We start from the raw sequence: 21,256 nt of genomic DNA, 5'->3' as shown, positions 1-21,256 counted from the left end.
ATCAGGATGCAGGAGCCGGCTGAACAACGCTGCCTCCTGCGCACACGCTCCTCGCAGACTTATCACTCGTCACAGGATGTTTACAATAATTTTTAATTTGTGCAATTATTAATCATTTTTCTATCTGCCTAATTTGCATAATAATTACTCTGCTTGGTGTTTGCCACGACTGTGAATGACAGTGTTTTAAATTAAATTAAGATTTTAATATTCATTTTTTTTTTGGTCAAAGCTAATCAAAGTTGCTGGTAGGTGCCAAGCCGGGCTGCTGCCCTTCCAGGAACGGGAACCAAGGCTCCTTCCATCTCCACCGCCCCTCTCATCCCCGAGGAGCCCGGAGCAGTTTCCAATTTCTCTGCTGCCAAAAGCACTCAGGCAGAGCCAGGCCGGGGACAGGAGAGCTGTGCTAAAGCAGGACACGGCCCAACAAGGCACAAAGCCTCTTGCAAAGGCAGAGCCCAGCCTAAGGAGCCAGGGGACCAGGGTCCGAGCCCCGCTCCATGGCCCAGGCAGCAGGTCCCCGTGCCCCAGGCTCCCTTCCCCGGGCTGGCAGCACCCTCTGCCGGCTAGCAGGGCCTGGCCAGCCCCGGGAGGGGAGGCACAGCCCATCCTCACCCCTCTCCTGCCATCTCTCAGGGCGTGAAGACCTTCAGCTTTGCTCCTCTTGCTGCCAGAGCAAAAGGTGTGCACCACATCATCCTGCCAGCAACACCGCTGCCTCTGCTCCTTCACATCCCGGTCTTCACCGAGCACTAAGCCAAGGGTTGATGTGACAGAAGCCTCCCAGGCCAGGTCCCTGCAGCTTTTCAGCAGCACAACTCGAGGCTTTTTCAGTCCAGCGGTGCTCCCAGGCCGCTCAGCAGATGGGCAGAGGCAGCTCTCCTGTCCCTTCCCCAGCTGCAGGGCCAGTTCAGGTCCCAGCTGTTATTAGTCCAGCTGCATCCACATCAGCCACCACAGCATTTGTCAATTTGCATCCAGGCAACGATAGAAAAGGATTCATTTTAATGGTTAAATTGCATCATCTGAGCTCTCCTATACCCTGTTACTTCACAGAGATCTATCTTAGCAAGAAAGTGCCTGGTAATAAAATTGTAATAGATGTCTTACATAAATTCAGTACCGTAATGAGCTCTGCTCTAAGGTCCCCGTGGTAGTAATAAACATGTACTTCCTCCATTTAAAATTTTAAAACTGAAGCCTTCGAAATAAGTTGCAGAAGTTTATGCTGTTTACAGGTGCAAAAAATGCACTGTATTAGTACCAGCACTAAGCTGGCTCTGCCTTCCTGAACAGCAACTTATATTCCCTACTTTGGTGCTATCTAGCCGGCTGCATGTGGGCTGCTGCTCCTCTGGAAGGAAGCAGCACGCTGCCACCCAGGCAGGGCGGACAAGAAAGTACAAGCATCTAAACACAGCAACAATTCTAAGGTGAATTCAGTAATACAATGTAAAGAAAAAAAAAAAAAGAAATAACACAAGAAAAGACATCTCCAGAAGCACTGTTACGTGAGAGCAAAAATGAGTGTGTTAAAATTAACTCTGTTCTTCAAGGCCGCAGCTCCTCCTGGTTACAGGAATAAACCAGGACCTTGGTGGTGAAGGGAGAAGTACAAGCAGAACCTGTGCGTGACTGAAAAGCAGGTTTTCAATATGCTGCAGCAAGCAGCTCTGCAGCACTGAGCCATTACTGCCGCCTCACACTAGTGCCTCGCACTCCCAAACTACTTTCCTGCCTGACAGGGTACAGCGGGGCCTGCACAAGCCGAGCGTGCCTTTACATCACCTTTGTGTCCACAAAAAATGAGCCCTGCTCGGGGCTGTTTCCCTCGGTTTAGCTATTACGGTAGAAACCACAACTCACTCCCACAGGATGGTGCCTCATTCTCCATTCCTCTCCCGACCCCAGTCGCTGGCTGTGAATAGAAGGCTGTGGTTTATGTGCTTGGAAGCAGGGATGGAGGGTACCTGTGCCCAACGAACGCAGCGAGGCTTTCCGACTGCCCCATAAATACCAGCAGGACTGTCAGCGCAGCTACGGCCCAGTAAGTTCCCACTTTCAGCTGGATAGTTACCAACAGACTCAGAAAAAGGTGTTAGCAAAGTACAATTTGTTTGGCCGAGCAAGCCACGGGCTGTGATGGCAGCAGAGGAAATTACATGCAATCCTTTTACCAGAAGGCTGACAATTATTTACCCGCCTCGCCCTTGCCTCGGAAAAAAAACAGCACACAAAAATCGAGTAAAAAAAAAACAGAAAGCTGTTATTTACAAGTGTACATACAGATTTCAGGATGGCTAGAAACGTAACTGGGAATGAAAAACAGGGAAGACAGTCTCAAGGCTCACACACTCCAGAGAAAACTTTGTCATTATCTTCTCACCCACAGCCCTCCTACTGCTCGCGAATCGCTGCAAAGACCAATGCTGATGACTGGCCCCTGATCACTATTGAAGACAAGGCATCTCCATGGAAACTGCTGGCTGCAGTTAATACATGCTCTCTGGGACGTAAACAAGAACAACTGTATTTATTTCCAGAAGTGCTTTCTCGCAAGCAGGGATTGAGTGAAACACTCTGCCTGGCCTCCAGCTCCGAGCCCGACAGCTCTGGTCACCAGAGAGGGGTTACGTTCTGCGCCAGAGCGAGCCCCCAGGCAGCAGCGTTAAGGAAGTGCCAAGCAGCACTGTCCAGAGAGACATCTGGGGGGGCTAATCCATGACCATTAGCTACTCCGAAGAAAATAATGGTCAGGGGAAAGAGTTTAAGCAGCCTCTGCATGTTTATTTCCACAAGAAATCGACCCCCGAGGAGCTGCTGGAGCTCCTGAAGATTTTGCCTTCAAGTATAACATCGTGTGTTGTTCCTTCTGCCTCTTCCAGGGTAGAGCCAGAGCAACAGACACACAGCAAGCAGCTTCCTGCTGCAGACCGACCTGCCTGGCACAACTCCAGCAGGACAAGGAGCAGCTCTGCTTTACTAATTTCACTGCAAGCCCATTGACTCCGTGAGCTAGAGGGCACAAGAGCTGCACAGAACTGAACACAAGCCCTCTGGGCTCGCTAGCCAGGACATGGGGGCAGATCTGACACGAGCCCAGAGGCAAATCAGCTCACAGTACTGGGTTTTAGGGCACAGATGCTCTCTGGAAGAACTCTGGAACAGACTGACCTACTGGATGAGGTTAACTCTCCAGCGACCAGGTTCTCAGCATAGTTTCACCATGAAAAACCCTGAGATTTAAGACACCTGAAGATCTGTAAACCACCTTCAGAGGGCAAAGCATTTGGCATGTAACAATTTAGCATAGTTTCTACAGCTTGTTAGATGAGAAATACATGGGCCAGGAGTCTGTGTCTGCAGCACCTCACGAGGGAGCGCCAGAGAGCAGCAGCAGGCAGCAGCCACTGCACCTCTCCAGCACACTCAGCTGCTGCAGCTCCCCGCACCAGTCCGCTCTGGCTGGCTGGAAATCCTCTCAGCAGCTCCTCTAAACGCAGCCTTGCCTCTTGGCGGACGGCCCGCTGGGACACGCTGAGGGCAGCGCTTGGTCCAGGCAGACGGAGCCACTACTCACGGCCCCGGCAGCAGCAGGAGGTGGACCTCTAGTCCAGAGGTGCTGTTCTGCGTGGTTGTTTCTTCTGCCTACATGTCCTCAACGCTCCACTTGTACGCAAGCTCCTGAACCGCCTTCTTGTTGGCTATCCTGGCAAAACGCTGCTGCTCAAATCCGTTGGACCTACAAAGCGATACCAAGAGTGTGGGTTGCAGTACAGGAGATTTTGCTAAAGCAACAACGTTTTTTTTTTAGAGACATCACAAGTTTTTCACTACTTCTGCTTTGCCGTCTCCAGCTGAGTTCCCACCTTGATCTGCAGTTAACAGCAGCTAGTGCCTTTGATGAGAGTTCAGCGACTACATCCTGAGGCTGAGGGGGGCTCTCTCTGCCTGCTGCCCCGTGTTCACGTTCCAGAAGCTATCTGAAACGTTGCTGTCAGCCAACAGATGCAACACGGTGCCAACACACAGCACAGGATGTTCCCTGGTGCCTCATCAGAGCCACTACAGGCCTTGAAGGACCTGATCCGATTAGAGCCTTGCTCCTTTCTGTCCCAGGCAAGGATGTACTTAGCACCCATTCATAACTGTTGGCAATGTAAAGGTTGCATGTGCTAAATCCCATCCACTGTAAGCTCTTTGAAGTAAAAGCTCTTTTAGTTTTACTGCTAATCTATGACATCAGTGTCTCAGGAACACATATATACCTGTCCACGCCATCCCAGCGATGCCCCGGCCATATGTTGAATCTGTTGAGTGGAGGTGCTGGTCCATTGTACCTAGGTTTTTCTGGAGACAGAAAGAACAATACAACCATTTACTACCACAGTGCAATCCTGTGATCACATCAACCTCAAAGCTACACAGACCTAATGCACAGACTGCTTCTACTGCCTTCTGTGGAGCTCACAGTGGAAACTCGCAGCACTCCCTTAATCAAACTGAAGTATGCTGACTGCATAAGTCACTGGATACACTCTCTAAGCTAACAAATAGCAGTAACAGTTACTAGTAACAAGCCACTAATAGCAAATACTGCTGTGTCACTAACTCCAGACAAGGACTAAGCTGCCATGAAGCAATGTTATGCTATTAATTAAACAGCAGCTGCATTTCTATGCTCCTTGGGCCTTAAAACCCACACCAGCGTAGCTTAATACCCATACCTTTCTTTTCTTTGTTCTCCTTGGCCTTCCTTTTTTTGATGAAGTCAGCCATGGGGTCTCCTTCTCTCTCTTGTTCTCGCAGCATTCGATCCAGATCCTGATCATCAATGTAACGGGCCAGTGGCTTCTGCATCTCCTTTATTGCATCTTCCACATTCTGCTGCTGTTGCCTCCCCTGTGCTAGCCTGAAAACGAACACAAACAAAGCTTTATCCCGAAACCACAGAGTCCTTTACTGTGAGTTGCAGCACTGACCACAGTCCTGAACTTCCACTGTGTGCAGCATTCCCAAAGCACGTGCAGCAATGGACGAGATAATTCACGGGGTTTCTAAGACATATTGGAGTACATATGTATGTCCCAGGCTCAAACTCAAAACATTACTAACCTTCAGCCCCTGACCCTGTGAGAGGTAGCACTATAAGCGGTACCTTTGGTGGTACCAAAACCAGACAAAAAAGCAGGGAGTGGAGCTGTGATGCAAGACCCAACGACCACAGAAAGCCGCTTACCCTTTGCCCCATCTGGCGTATTGTTCATCTCTCTCGGCCTTGGCTTCATCTTTCTGCTTCTGCTCAAGTCGTTCCTGGGCAAGGTCCCTCTTGCGGCCTGACTTGTCTCGGAAGACGGTTTCAGTGTGCCGAGATTCCTCTGAAGGTGACAGATGCCCCAAGTCACTCATTTTGGAATACTTCACAGTCTTCAGACAATTCAGTGACTAACTGGAACTCATCTCTGCATATTTTCCTTTTACGTGTTCTAGCCTCTGAAAGAGCTTACCTACTGGTAACAGGCAAATTAGCTGCTGCCCCACATAGCCACACTCACCCCACGAGCTCTTTGAACACTGGTTCACTTCTTCCAATTAGGACGTGAAGCTGGGGCAGACAGAGTAAAAGCCTCTCACCTCCCCAGCTATTTCACTAGCACTGCTTTGAAATCACCATTTGAAAGTGTTTTGTCTTTTTTTTCAGAGGCCCACTGGCCCTACCCACAGGAATCCATCAGCATGTCTCAATGCTACTCCACAGGGTTGCTCTCCAACAGCCAGCATTCAAGACAGGGCCTGACACAGCATTAAGAACCAGCAGAAAGCAGAGAAAAATAAAGCAAGCTGCTGCTCACCAGTGGCTTTAGACCCCTACCTTCCAGGCGCCTGTTACTTCTCTCACGCTTCTTGAGCTCTTGCTGCTCCCTCCGCAGCACATCAGCTGACACCAAGCCAGCTTTGACGCCCGACATCATCGTGTTTGCCTGGGGATCAAACAAGAATCACACTTGCTGCTGGCTGAGAGCTACCCAGTAACCCAGAGGCATAATGAGGGGATGGCCCAAAATCAAGAGAAATACCAGAAAAGAATGCCAGGTTACAAAGCCACTCTGGGAGCAGCTGCCACAGCCCTCCAAAAAAAACAGTGCACTGAGACAGAGTCCCCTTATGTCTCTCACACCTCATCTCATTGAGAGCTGACAGTCCAGCACAGCTGCACGGATGAGGTGCAGTCTGTAAGCCATTGGACTTCAAGTTTTCTATCAGAAGGAAGTGATCTAGAGCTCAGATGGAAAGACAAAACCCTCACCTTCTTGGGAGATCCCTTAGAGTCACGGTGGTGATGCGGCGAGAGGTCAGTGGGACTCCTCGAGCTCTGCTGATCCTTCCCAGTGGGCAGAGTCCTTCACAGAAGAGAGAAATCAGAGTCAGAAAACGTGCTTTGATTCTGTTGCAGAGGACCGTGCTTAGGGGAATCACTAGGCCTGACCTGCGATCCTTCCGCTGGGGAGAAAGGTCTGCATCAGAGGCGTTCCGGGCGGCCCTCCGGGGAGGTGGGGACTCAGAGTCATGCCTCGAGCACCTCTGAGGCGAGGGCACGTGCCTAGGCTTCCTCGTGTCTGGGGAAGCACCTGTAACACAGACACGTATGAGAACCACAGAAGGTCTGACCGTGGTGACGCACGAGGTAACTCACTGAAAAATCAATACCTTGAGAGGTGACAAGCTGCAGGGAAAGACAAACATGTGGCATCAGCCTTTAAATTCTATTCCTTCTGAACGTGCATTGCTTGGAGGCAAGGTTTAAGCTTTCCTTTCAGACAAGTTAAGCCTCACCCAGCTAACCTGTAGGTTAACTCTGCTCAAGCTAATAACTAGTAGGATTACAGGAACTAGTTTAACCAGAGGCAGCAAACTGCCCGCTACCATTCCTTGCTGACTGCTAATCCCACACTGCTCACCCCCAGAACCATGCAAACACCCCCACAGACCAGGCAGCCAGCAACGACCAGCAGAGACAGAACAACAACTCTTCCAGGCTCACCTTTTGTTCTACTCGGCTTTTTCTGACCAGGTGACCCAGACCTCTTTTGCCGACGTGGTGACGAATCTGGGTCAGAATCATCTCTCCTCCTCCGTGGAGGGGACAGATCTGGAGTAGCCTGCCGCTTCTGACGCGGCATCCCCCCCGACTGTGACTTCTCCGTTGTTTTGCAGCCCTTTTTTCCCATTGCTGAACTGACTCTCTTTGGAGAGACATCTGGGGAGTCATGGCGCTTCCGTCTCGGCGGGGAGAGATCCGGGGAGTCGTGGCGCTGTCGCCTGGGAGGAGAGAGATCTGGGGAGTCGTGGCGTTTCCGCCTTGGTGGAGAGAGATCTGGAGAGTCGTGGCGTTTCCGTCTCGGAGGTGATGAATCTGGAGAGTCGTGGCGTTTCCGTCTCGGAGGTGATGAATCTGGAGAGTCGTGGCGTTTCCGTCTCGGAGGTGATGAATCTGGAGAGTCGTGGCGTTTCCGTCTTGGTGGAGAAAGATCTGGGGAGTCGTGGCGCTGTCGCCTGGGAGGAGAGAGATCTGGGGAGTCGTGGCGCTGTCGCTTGGGAGCTGATGGGTCTGGAGAGTCGTGGCGCTTCCGCCTCGGAGGAGAGAGATCCGGAGAGTCGTGGCGTTTCTGTCGTGGTGGGGAGAGATCTGGGGAGTCGTGGCGTTTCCGTCTTGGCGGAGAGAGATCCGGGGAGTCGTGGCGCTGCTGCCGGGGAGGTAAGAGGCTGGGGGAATTGTTTCTCTCTCGCCTGGGAGGGGACAGATCCAGGGAGTCGTGCCGCAGTTGCCTTGGTGGTGAGTTGTCTGGGGAGTCGTGGCGCTGTCGCCTAGGAGGAGGAGGGAAGTTTCAAATGAGAATTAGTTTGTTTTGCTTTGCTGTCTCCAGACTGGAAACAGAAACAAAAATGGAGCCTGTAAAGCTACCAGGAGGATAGAATAACAGCAACCTGCATAACTCAGCCACAGGCTTACTAAAACAGATCCAAGAAACCTTCCAAGACGACTTAGATCACAGCAAACCTCTGTTAGCATCACCTTACGGTCTACAGGAACCCTTGGAACACTCAAACTACAAAACCCATTTGCCCGTTTTGTGCCCTCCTACAATCACCTCCTCACGACAAAACGCCCCACTGGGCTGTCCCTGAGCCTGGGCTCTGATCACAGAGCATCCCCCAGCTGTGTTCAGAAGAGGGGCACATTGCAACACCACCACCCTCACTGTGCTCCAGGTCTGCACCCAGTCACCACCCAGATTTATCTGTTAACAAGGGATTGCAGGGTGGCTGCTTGCACATCTTGCAGGAACCTGAACAACGCGCCAGCTGACAGCTTTTCTCCCCCATCCAGAGGGGATTCAGCAGTGGAAAAAGTATCCCCATGTGTGCTACTTTTTACGCTGCAGCAGACTTTGAAACTGCAGAATGAGACAGAAAACAACCAAAACAAATTAAAAAAGGATTAACTAAGAGAAGAATTTGTGGCTGGAAATACAGACCTTGCGGTAGGTTTGGCAGGTACTGAGATATCTGAACTCTGCGAGTCTTCGTTCTGGTCTAAAGAAAAAACATCAGTAAGTTACTAGAGTAAGGTTCTCCACACTGTGATCTCTTTAGCACTGAAAGTTGTTTTGCAAGCTAGCAATATTTCTACCTCACCATTTTACTGTTCAGAACAGCAAAGCATTCAGGGAGCAGTGCCAGGAAGGCCCAGCCTCACCTCCTAAAAGCTTCCATTTCGCGTTTGTTCGGAACTCCTCCATGAGCTTTACTTCACTGGGACGCTCATCGATGAACTCTGCCACCTAAGGATGAAACGCTAGAGTCAACAATGCAAATTGTAGGAGGAAAACGAAACAGAAAGGGGCTTAAACTCTGCAAAAGAAGCAATTAGGTGTGACTGTGGGTAAGAAGCAGCGCATCAGCTGCCTTCCTGCAGGGCTGCTGAGAGGGTTGCGAGGCACTGGGATGGGCTGCCCAGGGGAGAGGTCGCCACCATCCCTGGGGCTCTTTAAAAGACGTTTAGGTGCAGAGCTCGGTGATACGGCTTAGGGGAGGGCTTGCTGTGTCAGCTCAGAGGCTGGACCAGGCACTCCTGGAGCTCTCTCCCAGTGCAGGTAATTCTGTTCCCTACAGAATTAGGAATTAAAGCCCTAGTTACGGAATTAAAGCCCTAATCCCGCTGCAATCCCACCCCTGACGGCTCCGTGCCCCCCCGGGGCGCTCACCACGGGCAGGTCGCCCTCCTCCTCCTCCTCCTCGTCCTGCTGCTGCTGCTCCCCGCCGGCCAGGCTGCTCCAGCTCACGTCGTCATCCACGATCCGCATCCTGCGGGCGGGCCCGGGGCCTCCGTCAGCGGCCGGGGCCCGAGCCCGGGCCCGGTTGTGAGGGATGGGGGGGTGGGGAGGGGAAGCACCGGGCCCGGTTCTGAGGCGTTGGGGGGGGGAGGAGGCCTCGGCCCCGCACTCACCCGGTCCTGGCGGCGCCCGGCGGCTTCTTCCTGCGGCGGCGGCGGGGCTGCGCGGCGGGCGGGCCGCTGAGGTAGCGCTGCAGGTACTGGGCCTTCGGCAGGCCCCGCGCCGCCATGGCCGGGCCGCAACCGGGGCACCGGGAGGGGGAAACAGGAAGTACGGCGGCCGCCGAGGGACACGGCGCAGCGAAGGGGGCGTGGTTAACGAGTGAGGGGGCGTGGTTAGTGAATACGTGGGCGTGGTCACTGCTTGTGTTAAGTATCGGTGAGTGGGCGTGGTTATTAGGAAGGAGGCGTGGTCTATGCGGAGTGGGTGTGATCACTGTTGTGTCGGTGGGTGGGCGTAGTCACTCCGGGAGGGGGGCGTGGTCATTTGGAAAGGGGCGTGGTCACTCCGGAAGGGGGCGTGGCCTCCCGCCCCGCCACGAGGAGCCGAGCGCAGGGTGCTACCCGCAGGCGCTTTATTAGAACAAACCCCAAAAACAGCCGAATCGACCCCAAAATCACCCCCCCACCCACCCCAGCGCGGCGCTCCCAGCACAGCCCCGGTGAGCAGCGAGTCCTGGTGCTGCGGGAGGGGGGCTGGGCCCCGCCGCTATCGGTCGGCAGCCGCCTCGTAGCCCTCGGTGCGCATGTCGTTGATGCCCAGCTCCTCGTTCTGCTCGAAGGTGCGCTCGTAGCGCTCCACCTGCAGCTCCGGGTCCTCCTCTGGGGCGTACACGTTCTGCGGGGCAGAGAGAAGCCTCCTGAGCCTCCGTCCCCTTCTGCCAGGGGCTGAGGAGCTCCGGACCCAACAAACCCAGCCCCTAAGCCCAGCACCAGTTGCCCATCAGGCCCCAGACAAACCCAAATTCCAGAATTCCAAAATCCCCAGCCCCTAATCCCAAACACAGACACCACTGCCACCATCCCTCCCCCCAATTTACCAGCAGTCTTCCTTCCCTAGGAAGTGCCTTCCTTCCTTGGGTACTCCCCCTCGTTACACAAGCCCCCCAAAAACCCTAACAGCCAAAAAACAAAGGAAAAAAAAATAATCCTCCCAAGCCGTTCAGAACACGTCAGGGTGGTTGAGTGCACACCGCTGTACCTGAAGGTAGCTGTTGCCTGCTGGATCATCCATTATGAAGTGAGCTTTGGTCTTTCCCTCTATTATCTGCAGGAAGAGAGCACACCAATACGTTAAGGCAGTTGTGGTACCAACAGACCCACAGCACACATCTTTTCACTGAACATCTGCCTTAATTAGCAGCAGCTGCTTGACAAACACGTGAGGGCACAGAAGCACAAGTGTGGGACAGCTCAAGGAGGTTCTGTGGCACTTGGCACGGAGTTCAGTTAAACACACCCCATTCACTGCAGGGACAAAGCCAAAACCACACCGCAGTTTGGGAGTTTAGGACACTTACCTCCTGCAGTCTGCCAACAAACTCCTGCAGCTTTTCTTTTTTGCTTGGAGTAGAGCTGTCGCCAAGGGTGAAGGGGTTTCTCTCCACCTGGAAGAGCAGACCCAGCACTTATGCAGGGCAGGAGAAGCCCAGTCCCACAGTGCCCTCACCACACAAAAGGCCAAAAATTAATTCAGAGGGGTCTGAGCTCTGATGGGTGTCGAGGAGGACCCTTCAGCACAAGCACAACCAACACACTGTGCTGGGAAGGGAACAAGAAGCACGAGAGGAGCAGTGCACTGCTCTGCAGAGGAATACAAACACTTCTGGCAGAGCTCCGCTAGACAGCGGCCCAGGCCCACTTACCAGGTCTTTGATGTCCTTCAGCAGCCCTTCCAACGTGGTGAACTTCCCTCCCAGTGCTCCCATTCCCAGCTCAAACTCCAGCTCTGGAATCTCCACGCTGCACGTCTCCGACTGTAACAGGGACCCCACGTGAGTCCTGACAGCCCAGCAGGCACCCTCTGCGGGAGGGGGCAGGTAGCCGAAGGCTCCTTACCTTTAGGATGTCTCTTGTCATGTCCGAAGGATCTGTAATCCGAAGGGTGATCCTGGTGCCCTGGGGTTCTATTGCTCCTCCAGACTTCACCTACAACACCCAGCAGTCAGCGGCCCCAACTTTTATACTGGTCAGGCCACAATTTATAGGGAAGCCAGGCTGTGATGCCCTCGGAGGGCCTGCTCTGGTATTTCCAAGCTCGCAGTGCAAAGGCAGATGCAGGGACAGCCCCATACACTTTGGGAAACCGGGCAGGTTTGGAGCTGAATGACCCCCTCCCTAAATGCAGCTCTTCAAGAAAGAACTCTCTCACACGTAACCAAGGCAGTTCTACGCCCAGTGCAATGCACCTCATGCAACAGACTGTGAGCACAGCCTCCCTGCCTGGTTTGCCCAAACTGCTGTGTTTTGAGCAGTGTGAAGCACAGGCAGCGAGTCTGAGAAACATCCAGCCATGAAAGAATACAAGAACTCCCCCCAGCACACAAAAAGAAGAAAGAACAGGTCAGTGGTTTACCAGCTCACCTCATTTGTCCTGTGCCCACAGGAGTCACAGTTTGTGGCCATGATAATCACCTCCTTGAAGTGGGGGATTTCTGGAGCAGGCAGTCAAGGAAAATTCAACAATTCCATCTCAGAGCGGCCTGTGCCCTCTGCTAGCTGTCATTTATTCATGCCTTATGGATGCAGAATAGGCCCAGGGCAGCACACAAAGCCACCCTCACCCTGGCCTTTGCACAGCCCCCGGCAGACGCCACCAGCCTGACCCCAGGCTGTCACCCACAGGATACGCACCAGCTTCATGTTTGTGTTAGCTGGGGCATTGCACTCGGGGCAGTTGGTGTTGAACTGCAGTACCTAGATCAAAGGAAGGGAAAGGGCAGTCGGGGAGCATCAGCCAGCCCCACGCACCACAGTCACCTCGACATAGCCACCATCAGATTGCAAAGTCACCCACCTCGTTCCTCAAATCCTCTACAGAATCAGCTGGCTTCTCATCCAACTCCTCTCCCTGCAACAGGAGAGGCCAGAAACAGCATGAGCTTCTACCTGCTCTTTAATTTGAGGTCTCACAGGCAGCAAGGGACAGATCAGTCCTGAGTGTGTGCCCAGGCCACATGGCCACACGCATGCAGAAAGCTGCCACCAGACCACCAGCGATGTGGAAGGCACCTCTGGGCAGGAAGGGAGCACAACGCCTCCCTGTTACCTCAATCCCCAGCATGGCAGCCTGCTGGGGAGTCCTCTTGTAATGAGTGACCACGAGAGCTTCATCCTTCTGTGGCGCGTAGGGGTTCTCCACAAAGCTGTTCCCTGAAGGATCGTCTATGATCTACGGCAGAAGAGCCAAAGGAAGCCTTAGGAAGCCAGCCCACGCTTCCACCAGAACGGGTCTGCCCTTCTGCACATACTTACAAACGTGAAAGGGGAATGTACTTCTTTCAACTGCTTTAATTTACCAATGAACTCATCGATTTTACTTGCCACCTCTTTGTCTGTTGCCTGCGAAAAGGGAGACACATTTGAGACCAATGCTGGGGGCAACCCAGAGCTGAAGATAACGCTGTCAGCAGAACAAACCAGAGCCCGTAACACTGCAGATTAGACGGGCGGAGAGCCAGGAGGTAGGGGAGCAACAAAGTAAGCGTGTACCAAGTCTCTGAAGAGATTCCTCTGCCACAGCACCTTACCCAGCGGACAGGCTGGTCCTGCTCCAGGCCCATGACGGCTCTGTCGATGATGCCTTCGATGGTGGTCAGAACTTGAAGGGGAGAGAACAGAGGCGCAGGGGCAGCGCTCAGCGCACCCTGGTGCTGCTGCTGGCCCTGAGGGGGGCAGCGCAGGGGGGGGGCAGGCCCCGTACCCACCTCCTTTTTGGGAGAAAGCAGGGATCTCGAAGTCCAGCTCGGGGATGCGCGCGGAGGCACAGTCAGTCTTCACCACCTCCCTGTTCATATCCTGCAGGGCACATCCCCATCACCACAACACCCCCCAAAAACACCTCCCTCACACCGGGGGGGTTTTGGGACCCCTCCGCTCACCTGCCGGGACCCCACCGCCAGCGTGTAGCGCACCCCCCGCTCCTGGATGCTGCCCGCCGGCTGGATCTCGGCGTCGGCCCATCCGCAGGCGGTGCAGCTGAAGGAGCTGACGATCAGCTCCCTGAAGAACGGCACCCGCGTAAGCAGCAGCCGCGTCACGCCCTGCGGCGGGGCACGGTGAGGCGCGGGGCTGGCTCCGGGACCCACCGCCCCCACCCCACCACCGCCCCCCGTGCTCTCACGTTGCGGTGGCACTTCATGCACAGAGACTCGATCTCCGCCGGCCGCTGCTCGCCGTCCTCGGCGCCCAGCGGGCGGAACAGGGCGGCCCCGCCGCTCCCGGCCCCGGTCTCGCTCCCGGTCCCGGCCTCCACCGCGCCCAGCGCCGACATCTTGTGGAGCGCCGCGGCCCCGCCGCACCGCGCAGGCGCGGCCCGCCGCCACGTGACGGCGGGGGCACGTGGGGAAGGGGTGGGAGGAACGGGGAGGTGGGCGGGGCGGCGCGCTGGGGGGTGAATGGGAGCGGCCGCGTGGCCACGCCCACTGTGTGTAGCCACGCCCACCGGGTGTAGCCACGCCCCCCGTCGTGGTCCCATCAATGGCACCCCGGGCTCTCTGCCCCTCTTCTGCCCACTTTTCTGGCCCCCCTTTTTTTTTTTATTTTTATTTTTTTATTATTATTATTATTTTATTTTTTTTGTGTCTCCCAGAGGCGTCCAGGGCCATAAATGAAGGCACGGCCGCTGGGCTCAGCTCCCTCCTGGCCCCGCAGAGCAGCCTGGAGGAGGAGGAGGAGGAAAGCACTGGAGGAAGGCTGTGGAGGAGGAAGAGGAAGGCAGAGGAGAAGGAGGAGGAGGAGGAAGGCAGTGGAGAAAGGCAGTGGAAGAGGAGGAGGAGGAGGGGGAGGAGGAGGAAGGCAGAAGAGGAGGAGCAGGAAGGCAATGGAAAAAGAGGAGGAGGAGGAGGAGGAAGGCAGTGGAGGAGGACGAGGATGAGGAGGAGGAAGGCAGCAGTTAGCGGAGCAGCCCACAGGCCAGCTGCTCGCAGCAGGACGTTGGGACTGGCTGCAGATCACCCAGCCACGGGTCCCCCTGGCGGTGCTGCCTGTGGGAGCTGCTGGTGGCTCACTGGGCCACGGGACACCCCGCTGGGCTCACTGGGACAGGGGAATGGGAGAAGGGCGCTGGCTGCAGCCACACCTGGGGACCACGACACCCCAGCCCCGGCAGGGTTTGCCCATTTCTTGTCCAGATTTTCTCCCCATGAAAAACACCTCCCTGTCCTCAGCCTGAGTCTTGTCCCCATGGAGAGCGGCTGCTCCCAGAGGGGCAGGAGAGCCCCGCTGCCAGCCAGGCACGGGCTGCTCCGTGCAGCTCCCCCCGGCCGCTCAGCCGAGCTGCTGACTCCGGGCTTTGAGTGTTTGCTCTGGAGCAACCCAGCAAACAGGGGCAGGAGCAGACCTGCTGCAAGAGGCACCTCCGGGGCTGCCCCGCACCCGTCGGCGTCTCTGTGCACCTCGGGCAAAGTCCGGCATGTGGGGTGAGGCCCTGGGGGACTCCTCTGCTGCCCACATCCCCCCTGCAACAAGAGGTCGCCCCCAGCACCCTGAGGTGCTCTGCTGGTGGAGCTGGGGGTGCTGATGAGACCCCGCCGTGAGCCCCAGGGTGCCCTGGTCCTGCTGCAGCGGGGATGCTCGGCATCACACCTCCCTGTCCAAAGCCCCGGGGGGACCCAGGTGCCACTGAGCCATCGTGGTACTGCGGTGCGGTGACACCCCAGGCTCAGCCTCTGTGTGGGGGCAGCCAGCCCCATGTGGTGTGCTCACCTGGCTAAAAGGCTCCTGGCCCCCACGCAGCACCCACAGCCTGCCCTGGCCCCCTCCCAGCCCCACCTCTGTCCCCGGGCCCAAATCCAGAGGGGAGGCTGAGCAGCACCCAGGGGTTTCGGGACTGCAGGGGGCAGGGGAAGGACGGACACAGACATCGAGTGCATCACAAGGCGCCAGTTTATTTCCGCCCCGCGGAGAAGCCCCAAATGCTACTGGAGGGGCGAGGGGGGGCTCACTCCTCTGCCTGCTCTGTGGTGCTGAGGAAGGTGGCCACCTTCTCCCGCACCTCCTTCTCCAGCAGGTCCAGGTGGTCCTCCACGCCCGCCGTGCCCGACTCCAGCTTCTGCCGCATCTCCTCCAGCCGCTGCACCAGCTGCTGCCCGAAGGCCTCTCCGACGGGGGCCGCCTGCCTCTGGAAAGCCTCCACCGTCTGCCCCACGCGCTCCTCCAGCTGCTGGGCCAGCGGGGCCAGCCGCTGCTGCAGCCCCTCGGCGTCGCTCTGCAGCGCCTGCTGCAGCTCCAGCGCCAGGGGGCTGAGCTGGGAGCGCAGCTCCTCCAGGTTGGTGGCCAGGCGGGCGCGCAGCTCCTCGGCCGCCCGCTCCATCTGCAGCGAGAGGCTCTCCAGCTGCCGGTTGAGGCCGTCCTGCACCTCCTGGGCGTAAGGGCTCAGCCCCTTGCGCAGCCCCTCCACGCTCTGCGCCACCTGCCCCTTCAGGTCGTCGGCCAGCGGCGTCAGCTGCCCCCGCAGGTTCTCCACGCTGCTGTCGATCTGCTGCTGCAGCCGCTGGGCGTAGGGGCTGAGGGAGGCCTGGATGCTGCCCGCGTTGTCCTGCAGCCGCTCCCGCAGCTCGGCGGCATAGGGCTCCAGCGCCCGCCGCAGCTCCCCGGTGCCCCGGTCCACCTGCGAGCGCAGCTCCTCGGCGTAGGGGCTCAGCTTGGCCTGCAGCTCGCGGATGTTGGTGCCGATCTGCTGGTGCACCTCGTCGGCGTAGGGCGCCAGCTTGGCCTGCAGCTCGGCCAGCTCCCTGCGGATCTGCTCCTTCAGACGCTGCGAGTCCTGCGCCAGCCGCGCCTGCAGCTCCGTGGCGAAGGGCACCAGGCGCCGCTGCAGCTCCTCCGTGTACGAGTTCATGCTCTTCAGGTTGCCCTGCAGCAGGGTGCTGCGGAGAGCGGGTGGTCAGTGCCCAGCACCCAGCACCCAGCACCCAGCACCCAGCGCCCTCCCCTGCCCCACAGCCCCCTGTGCCGCAGCAGCCCCTGCACTCACTTGATCTGCTTGGTGATCTCGGCTTGCTGCAGCTGGTCCACGGTCTCCTTGGCATTGCTGCCCAGCTCACTGAAGTACTTCCAGAGCACGGTGGCCACCTGGTCCGCACTGACATCAGCCTGCGTCCCTGCAGGGACACGGACACGGGGTCAGCGCTGGCACCGCCGCGCTCAGAGACCCCCCCGGCCATCACGCCAGGTCCCCTCCCCAAGGCAGAGCCCCGTGCTCAGCCCCACAACCCCTCCATGGACCCCGCGATGCCTCACCCGCGATGGCGAGGAGCGCCAAGAAGAGGGCGGCCGCCTTTGGAGACATCCTGAGCGGTGCAGGAGAGGCTCCCCTGTGCTGCTGCTTCCTGCAGGACCTGCCGAGCTGGGCAGTGCCGGCGGCTATTTATGCTCCCCGAGCAGCCTCATTGCTTCCACGCAGGCCTGCGCCACGGGCCCCGGGCTTGGACTTTAGCAAGGTCGCGACGTGGAAGGGCCTGACGTGTGCTGATAGCACCCGCGGCTCTGCCAGCCCTCTGCTTGGGTGCCAAAGGCCAGCGCTGCCAGGGCGTGCGGGCAAACCCAGCGAGGGGCTGGGGGCAGCACGGGGACACGGGGCTGAGACCCTCCTGGGACGGGGAGGCTGTGGGAGAGGGGACAGCACGCCGGAGTGGAGGCTGGTGGAGATGTGTGGTGCTGGGGCACAGCACAGGGGTGGCAGTGGGAGGGAGCAGCCAGGCACTGGTGATGCTTGGGTCCGGAGAGCCACGGCCAAGGCCCTGCACTGCTCCCAGCCTCAGCACCTCGGGGTGCCTGGGGTTGGGGACACAGCCTGGGCACTGCCAGCAGCCCCCCGGGGTCAGGGCCCCCTGAGCAGAGGCAGCCCTGCGTTGTCCCAGGCCAGCAGCGGGTGCCACTGGATGTCACCCTTGTGCTGTGCGAGCCCACGGCAGCCCCGGGCCTGTCCCCACGGCCACCCTCAGCCCGGCGTGGCTGCGCGCACACGTGTGTGCACACGCACATGCACAGCCCCCAGCCAGCCCCTGCAGCCTTGGCCCCCGGTGCTGGGGGATTTCTCAACTCCAAACGGGGGGGAGAAAAACCCATCCAGAGCAAACCTGGGAACGCGCCCCCTCCCCGCGGCCACTCCGCCGCTGACCTTTGCGCAAGCACCCTCGGAGGCGGCTGTTGGGGAGGGTATAAAGTGGGAGGCTGGGGCTGCCCCCGCGGAGCAGAGCCCCGGCACAGCGCGCCCAGGTGAGTGGGGAAGCCCCTGGAAAGCGTCAGGCCTGGGACGGGCGCCAGGCACTGGGCAAAAGGGGTTGGGGACAGGACCCCCGCCCGCCACCCCATGCCACGTGCTCTGCTCTCTCCCCAGCCATGAAGGTCTCAGTCCTGCTCCTGCTCGTCTGCGTGGCCGTCCTGGCGGTGGGAGCACGTAAGGGTGACGGGAGGAAGGGGTTGGAGGGAGCTCGGGGGGTGCGGGGCGCAGGGGTGCACACGCAGCGCTCCCACCGGGCTTGTGCTCGCAGGGGCCGACACTCCCGAGGACACGGACACGGTGGTGAGGAAAGTGCAGGAGTACGTCAAGCAAGCCACCGACGTGGTCAAGTCGGTCTTCACCACGGTGCAGGAGTCAGAGGCAGCTCAGCAAGCCAGGTGGCCCCCACACCCCAAAACCAGCCGGGCACGCTGCCCCCTGACCCCTGCCCACCGGTGCGCACCCGGTGCCGTGCTCTGACCGCGGTTCCCTTGCAGGAAATGGCTGTCGGACAACGCCGACGTGGTGAAGCAGCAGCTGGCCCGGCTGAAGGAGCAGCTCTCGGAGCTCTGGAAGCTGACGCCGGGCGTGTAGCCCCGCCGCGGGCTGGCGGGGGGCGGCTGGGTGCGGGTCCCCCACGGAGCGACGCGTGCCCTCCGTGGCGGTTCTTGTAATAAAGTGGAGCTGAAGCGAGGTGGATGGCTGTGCCGGGGGTCACTGGGGGCACGGGGTGGCGAGGAGGAGCACGCAGTATGGGAGAGGGAGGGCATGGGCTGGGGGTGTGCATCTCTGCCACGGGCGAGCACCGCGCTGAACCAACACACACACACACACATCTGGGGTGCCGAGGAGATGCGGAGGCTGCAAGCTGGGGGGGGGTTCAGCCAACACCAGAGCAGCCCCCACCATGCCTGCCCACCCTGGCAGATGCTTCTCGATGTGTTCGGTGTGACAGAGCCCGTGCTCGCCCAGCTCAGAGCCCTCGGAGCAGAGAGAGCCGCGGGGCTGCGGCAGGCACAGAGCTGGGGCAGAGCTGGGAGCAGCACCCAAGGGGCTCGGAGGTGTGCGGTGGCAGCAGGGAGAGCCCCGGGCACCCACCCTGCCACCTCCCTTCCCTGCTTTCCCCAGGCCCCCCCAGACCTCAGACCCTCTCCCTGTGTCAGAGGGATGCAGCTGAGCCCGGTGCCACTCGCTGCACCCGCACGTCCCCCCCGCAGGCTGCCCCCCTCCAGCATCCACTGCAAAGACTGAGTGAGCTCCAATAACTTAAGTCGTGTTTATTTGATAAAAGAGAGGCGAAGCTGAGACAGACTCCGGTTCGGGGAGGGAAGGGGGTGTGCGAGGAGTTGGTCCCCGGGGGGGGCTCCCCAGGGCTGGCCTGGCCCGGGGCCCCCGGAGCCGGTCCCCTCGGCCACCCCGGGTGCCGGGCGGAGCGGGGGCACTGCGGGAGCGGGACGGGGGGACGGGGTCAGTCCCTGGTCACGCCAGCTCAGGCCACGGTCTTCTGGAGTTCGTCCAGGAGGGAGATGAAGCGGGTCTTGAGGTTCTCGGCGTAGGGGGTGAGGCGCTCCTTGAAGTCCTGCACCAGGGGGGTCATCTTCTCGCGCAAGTTGCTGAGCTGCTCCACCACCTTGGCCTGGTACTCGGCGGCCTGGGGGATGCCCTTCTCCCGGATCTCCTCCAGCTTCTGGCTCAGCTTCTGCCTCAGCTCGTCGCTGTAGGGGGCCAGGTTCTTGCGCAGCTCCTCCACGTGCCCACGCAGGCGGTCCCGCGCCTCCTCGGCCACCGGGGTCAGCTTCTGCTGCATCAGCTCCACCTTCTGCTTGGTGAGCTCCTTCAGCTCCTGGGCCACGGGTGCCAGGCGCTGGCGGTACTGCTCCAGCTCCTCCGTCCACTTGGCGGAGAACTGGTCCAGGAAGGGCCGGATCTTCTCCTTCACCTCCTCCAGGTCCTTGGTCAGCTCGGCGCGCAGGCTCTCGGTGTCCTTCAGCCACATCTCCCGCACCTCCTTGTAGTAGGGGGCCATGTCCTCCCGCAGCTTGGCGGCGGCGGCGCCCAGCGTGTCCAGGTTGTCAGCCAGCTTCAGGCTGGGGAGAGCACGGCGAGGTCAGGCACGGCGCCGGGCGCGGGGACACGGCCGCCAGGACCCCCCCACTGTCCCCTCTCCCCACTTACTCGAGCTGTTTGCCCACGGCAGAGGCCTCGAACTGGGCGATGGCATCCTTGCCGCTGGCCTTCACGGTCTCCAGGTAGACGTCCACCAGGTCCCTGAGGCGGTCCAGGGGCGCCTGGGGCTCATCGTGCTGCCAGAAGTAGCGGGCCTGGGTGCCTGTGGGGACGGGCAGCGTGCTCAGGACGGGCGGCCAGGAGACCCGGGCAGACCCAGCCCCGCTGCTGTGCCCGGGACCTCACTGCCCCGGGGGTGCTCCTGGGGCCACCAGCGGCTCGTGGCTGAGTTTTGGCTCAGAGCTGGGAAGCCGGGTGCTCCCCGCAGCGCTTGCAGCAGGCTCAGCTGCCCCGTCCCCGTCCCCGTCCCTGCTGCCCCCCTTTGGACCTACCCGTCAGGAAGAGCAGGGCGAGGGTCACCACCACGACTTTCATCTTCGGGCAGAACCTGGGGGCAGAGCAAGGCGGCTGGGTGAGGGGAGCCCTCGGCAGAGCCAGCCCAGCACCCGGGCCCCCCGACCCAGCAGCAGACACCCCGAGGGTGCCCCCGCTGGGTGTGGGACGGTCCCTGCATGGCCCCCTCCTGCTGTGGGGCAGGACGCCGGCCCCATTCCCCAGCCGGGGGTCCTGGAGGAGCCCCGGAGCCGGGGGCAGCCCGTGTGAGCATCCCGTGCCGGGGCAGCGCGGGCTCTTACCGGCGCTCTCCTGGCTCCGCTCTGCTGCTGCTCGTCCCGTGTGAGCCCGCTGCTTCCCCGCGGCTGCTATTTATGCAGGAGGGGCTGCTCCCGCCGGAGATAAGCCAGCGCTGCAGCCCAAGAAATCACTCCCCGGCGCGGGCGATGTGGCGCGTGGAGTTCAAGGATCGTGCGCACAGCCCGGGCGCAGGCCAGCACGCCAAGGAGCGCCGGCTTGGCAGGGCCCCGAGCAAACAGGAGCTCCCCGCGGGACGCGGCTCGCTGGCCAAGGAGCCTGTTTACGCTCCGGGTGACCCAGATTCCTGCCCGCTGCTCCGACCCCACCAGGGCCCCTCGGCAGCCCCCAGGGATTGGCCGGGAGCCCGGGGACGAGGTTTATACCCGCAGGGATCTGGCCTGCTGAACCCCAACCCCTCGCCCCGCTTCCTCCGCTGTTGTGGGCCCCTGCCCCTTCCTTCCCCGAGCCCCCCGCTGCTCACATCCCCCCGGTTCCCAGCATGGCCCCGTGCAGAGGGCCTGGAGCCGTGCCCAGGGGCTGCTGCGTGCCCGTGCCAGCAT

The 21,256-nt window shown here is 59.2% G+C and overlaps 5 protein-coding genes across 5 annotated transcripts; 1 reads left to right on the top strand and 4 right to left on the bottom strand.

The window, feature by feature from the left end:
* Nucleotides 1-278: 278 nt before the first annotated feature.
* On the bottom strand, nucleotides 279-9,637 carry BUD13 (BUD13 homolog). Its single transcript, XM_082777825.1, has 12 exons — nucleotides 9,509-9,637; nucleotides 9,267-9,366; nucleotides 8,759-8,843; nucleotides 8,538-8,595; nucleotides 7,043-7,866; nucleotides 6,488-6,629; nucleotides 6,308-6,401; nucleotides 5,873-5,981; nucleotides 5,240-5,378; nucleotides 4,728-4,912; nucleotides 4,269-4,350; nucleotides 279-3,742 (listed from the first exon to the last, which is right to left on the bottom strand). Exons 1-12 carry the CDS (start codon nucleotides 9,622-9,624, stop codon nucleotides 3,649-3,651), a joined length of 2,028 nt encoding a protein of 675 aa, XP_082633951.1. The 5' UTR covers nucleotides 9,625-9,637; the 3' UTR covers nucleotides 279-3,648.
* Nucleotides 9,638-10,016: 379 nt separating this feature from the next.
* Nucleotides 10,017-13,922, bottom strand: ZPR1 (ZPR1 zinc finger). Its single transcript, XM_082778097.1, has 14 exons — nucleotides 13,737-13,922; nucleotides 13,495-13,656; nucleotides 13,321-13,411; nucleotides 13,144-13,214; nucleotides 12,869-12,955; nucleotides 12,663-12,785; nucleotides 12,411-12,464; nucleotides 12,244-12,310; nucleotides 11,978-12,048; nucleotides 11,453-11,542; nucleotides 11,260-11,370; nucleotides 10,915-11,001; nucleotides 10,596-10,661; nucleotides 10,017-10,232 (listed from the first exon to the last, which is right to left on the bottom strand). Exons 1-14 carry the CDS (start codon nucleotides 13,884-13,886, stop codon nucleotides 10,104-10,106), a joined length of 1,359 nt encoding a protein of 452 aa, XP_082634223.1. The 5' UTR covers nucleotides 13,887-13,922; the 3' UTR covers nucleotides 10,017-10,103.
* Nucleotides 13,923-15,482: 1,560 nt separating this feature from the next.
* On the bottom strand, nucleotides 15,483-17,012 carry LOC309886758 (uncharacterized protein). Its single transcript, XM_082777949.1, has 3 exons — nucleotides 16,856-17,012; nucleotides 16,590-16,716; nucleotides 15,483-16,482 (listed from the first exon to the last, which is right to left on the bottom strand). The coding sequence occupies exons 1-3, from the start codon at nucleotides 16,902-16,904 to the stop codon at nucleotides 15,555-15,557; spliced, it is 1,104 nt and encodes a 367-aa protein (XP_082634075.1). The 5' UTR covers nucleotides 16,905-17,012; the 3' UTR covers nucleotides 15,483-15,554.
* A 711-nt stretch (nucleotides 17,013-17,723) lies between these two features.
* APOC3 (apolipoprotein C3) lies at nucleotides 17,724-18,531 on the top strand. The gene is made up of 4 exons (XM_082777851.1): nucleotides 17,724-17,833; nucleotides 17,955-18,014; nucleotides 18,109-18,235; nucleotides 18,335-18,531. The coding sequence occupies exons 2-4, from the start codon at nucleotides 17,957-17,959 to the stop codon at nucleotides 18,429-18,431; spliced, it is 282 nt and encodes a 93-aa protein (XP_082633977.1). The 5' UTR covers nucleotides 17,724-17,833; nucleotides 17,955-17,956; the 3' UTR covers nucleotides 18,432-18,531.
* A 568-nt stretch (nucleotides 18,532-19,099) lies between these two features.
* Nucleotides 19,100-20,787, bottom strand: APOA1 (apolipoprotein A1). The gene is made up of 4 exons (XM_082778106.1): nucleotides 20,699-20,787; nucleotides 20,396-20,451; nucleotides 20,013-20,166; nucleotides 19,100-19,924 (listed from the first exon to the last, which is right to left on the bottom strand). The coding sequence occupies exons 2-4, from the start codon at nucleotides 20,436-20,438 to the stop codon at nucleotides 19,327-19,329; spliced, it is 795 nt and encodes a 264-aa protein (XP_082634232.1). The 5' UTR covers nucleotides 20,439-20,451; nucleotides 20,699-20,787; the 3' UTR covers nucleotides 19,100-19,326.
* Nucleotides 20,788-21,256: the final 469 nt, after the last annotated feature.

Source organism: Aythya marila (genome assembly GCF_965140915.1).
Source record: "Aythya marila genome assembly, chromosome: 23".
NCBI lineage: Eukaryota > Metazoa > Chordata > Aves > Anseriformes > Anatidae > Aythya > Aythya marila.
The sequence above is the reverse complement of the archived record's forward strand: the minus strand, read 5'-3'. Positions and strand labels throughout refer to the sequence as shown.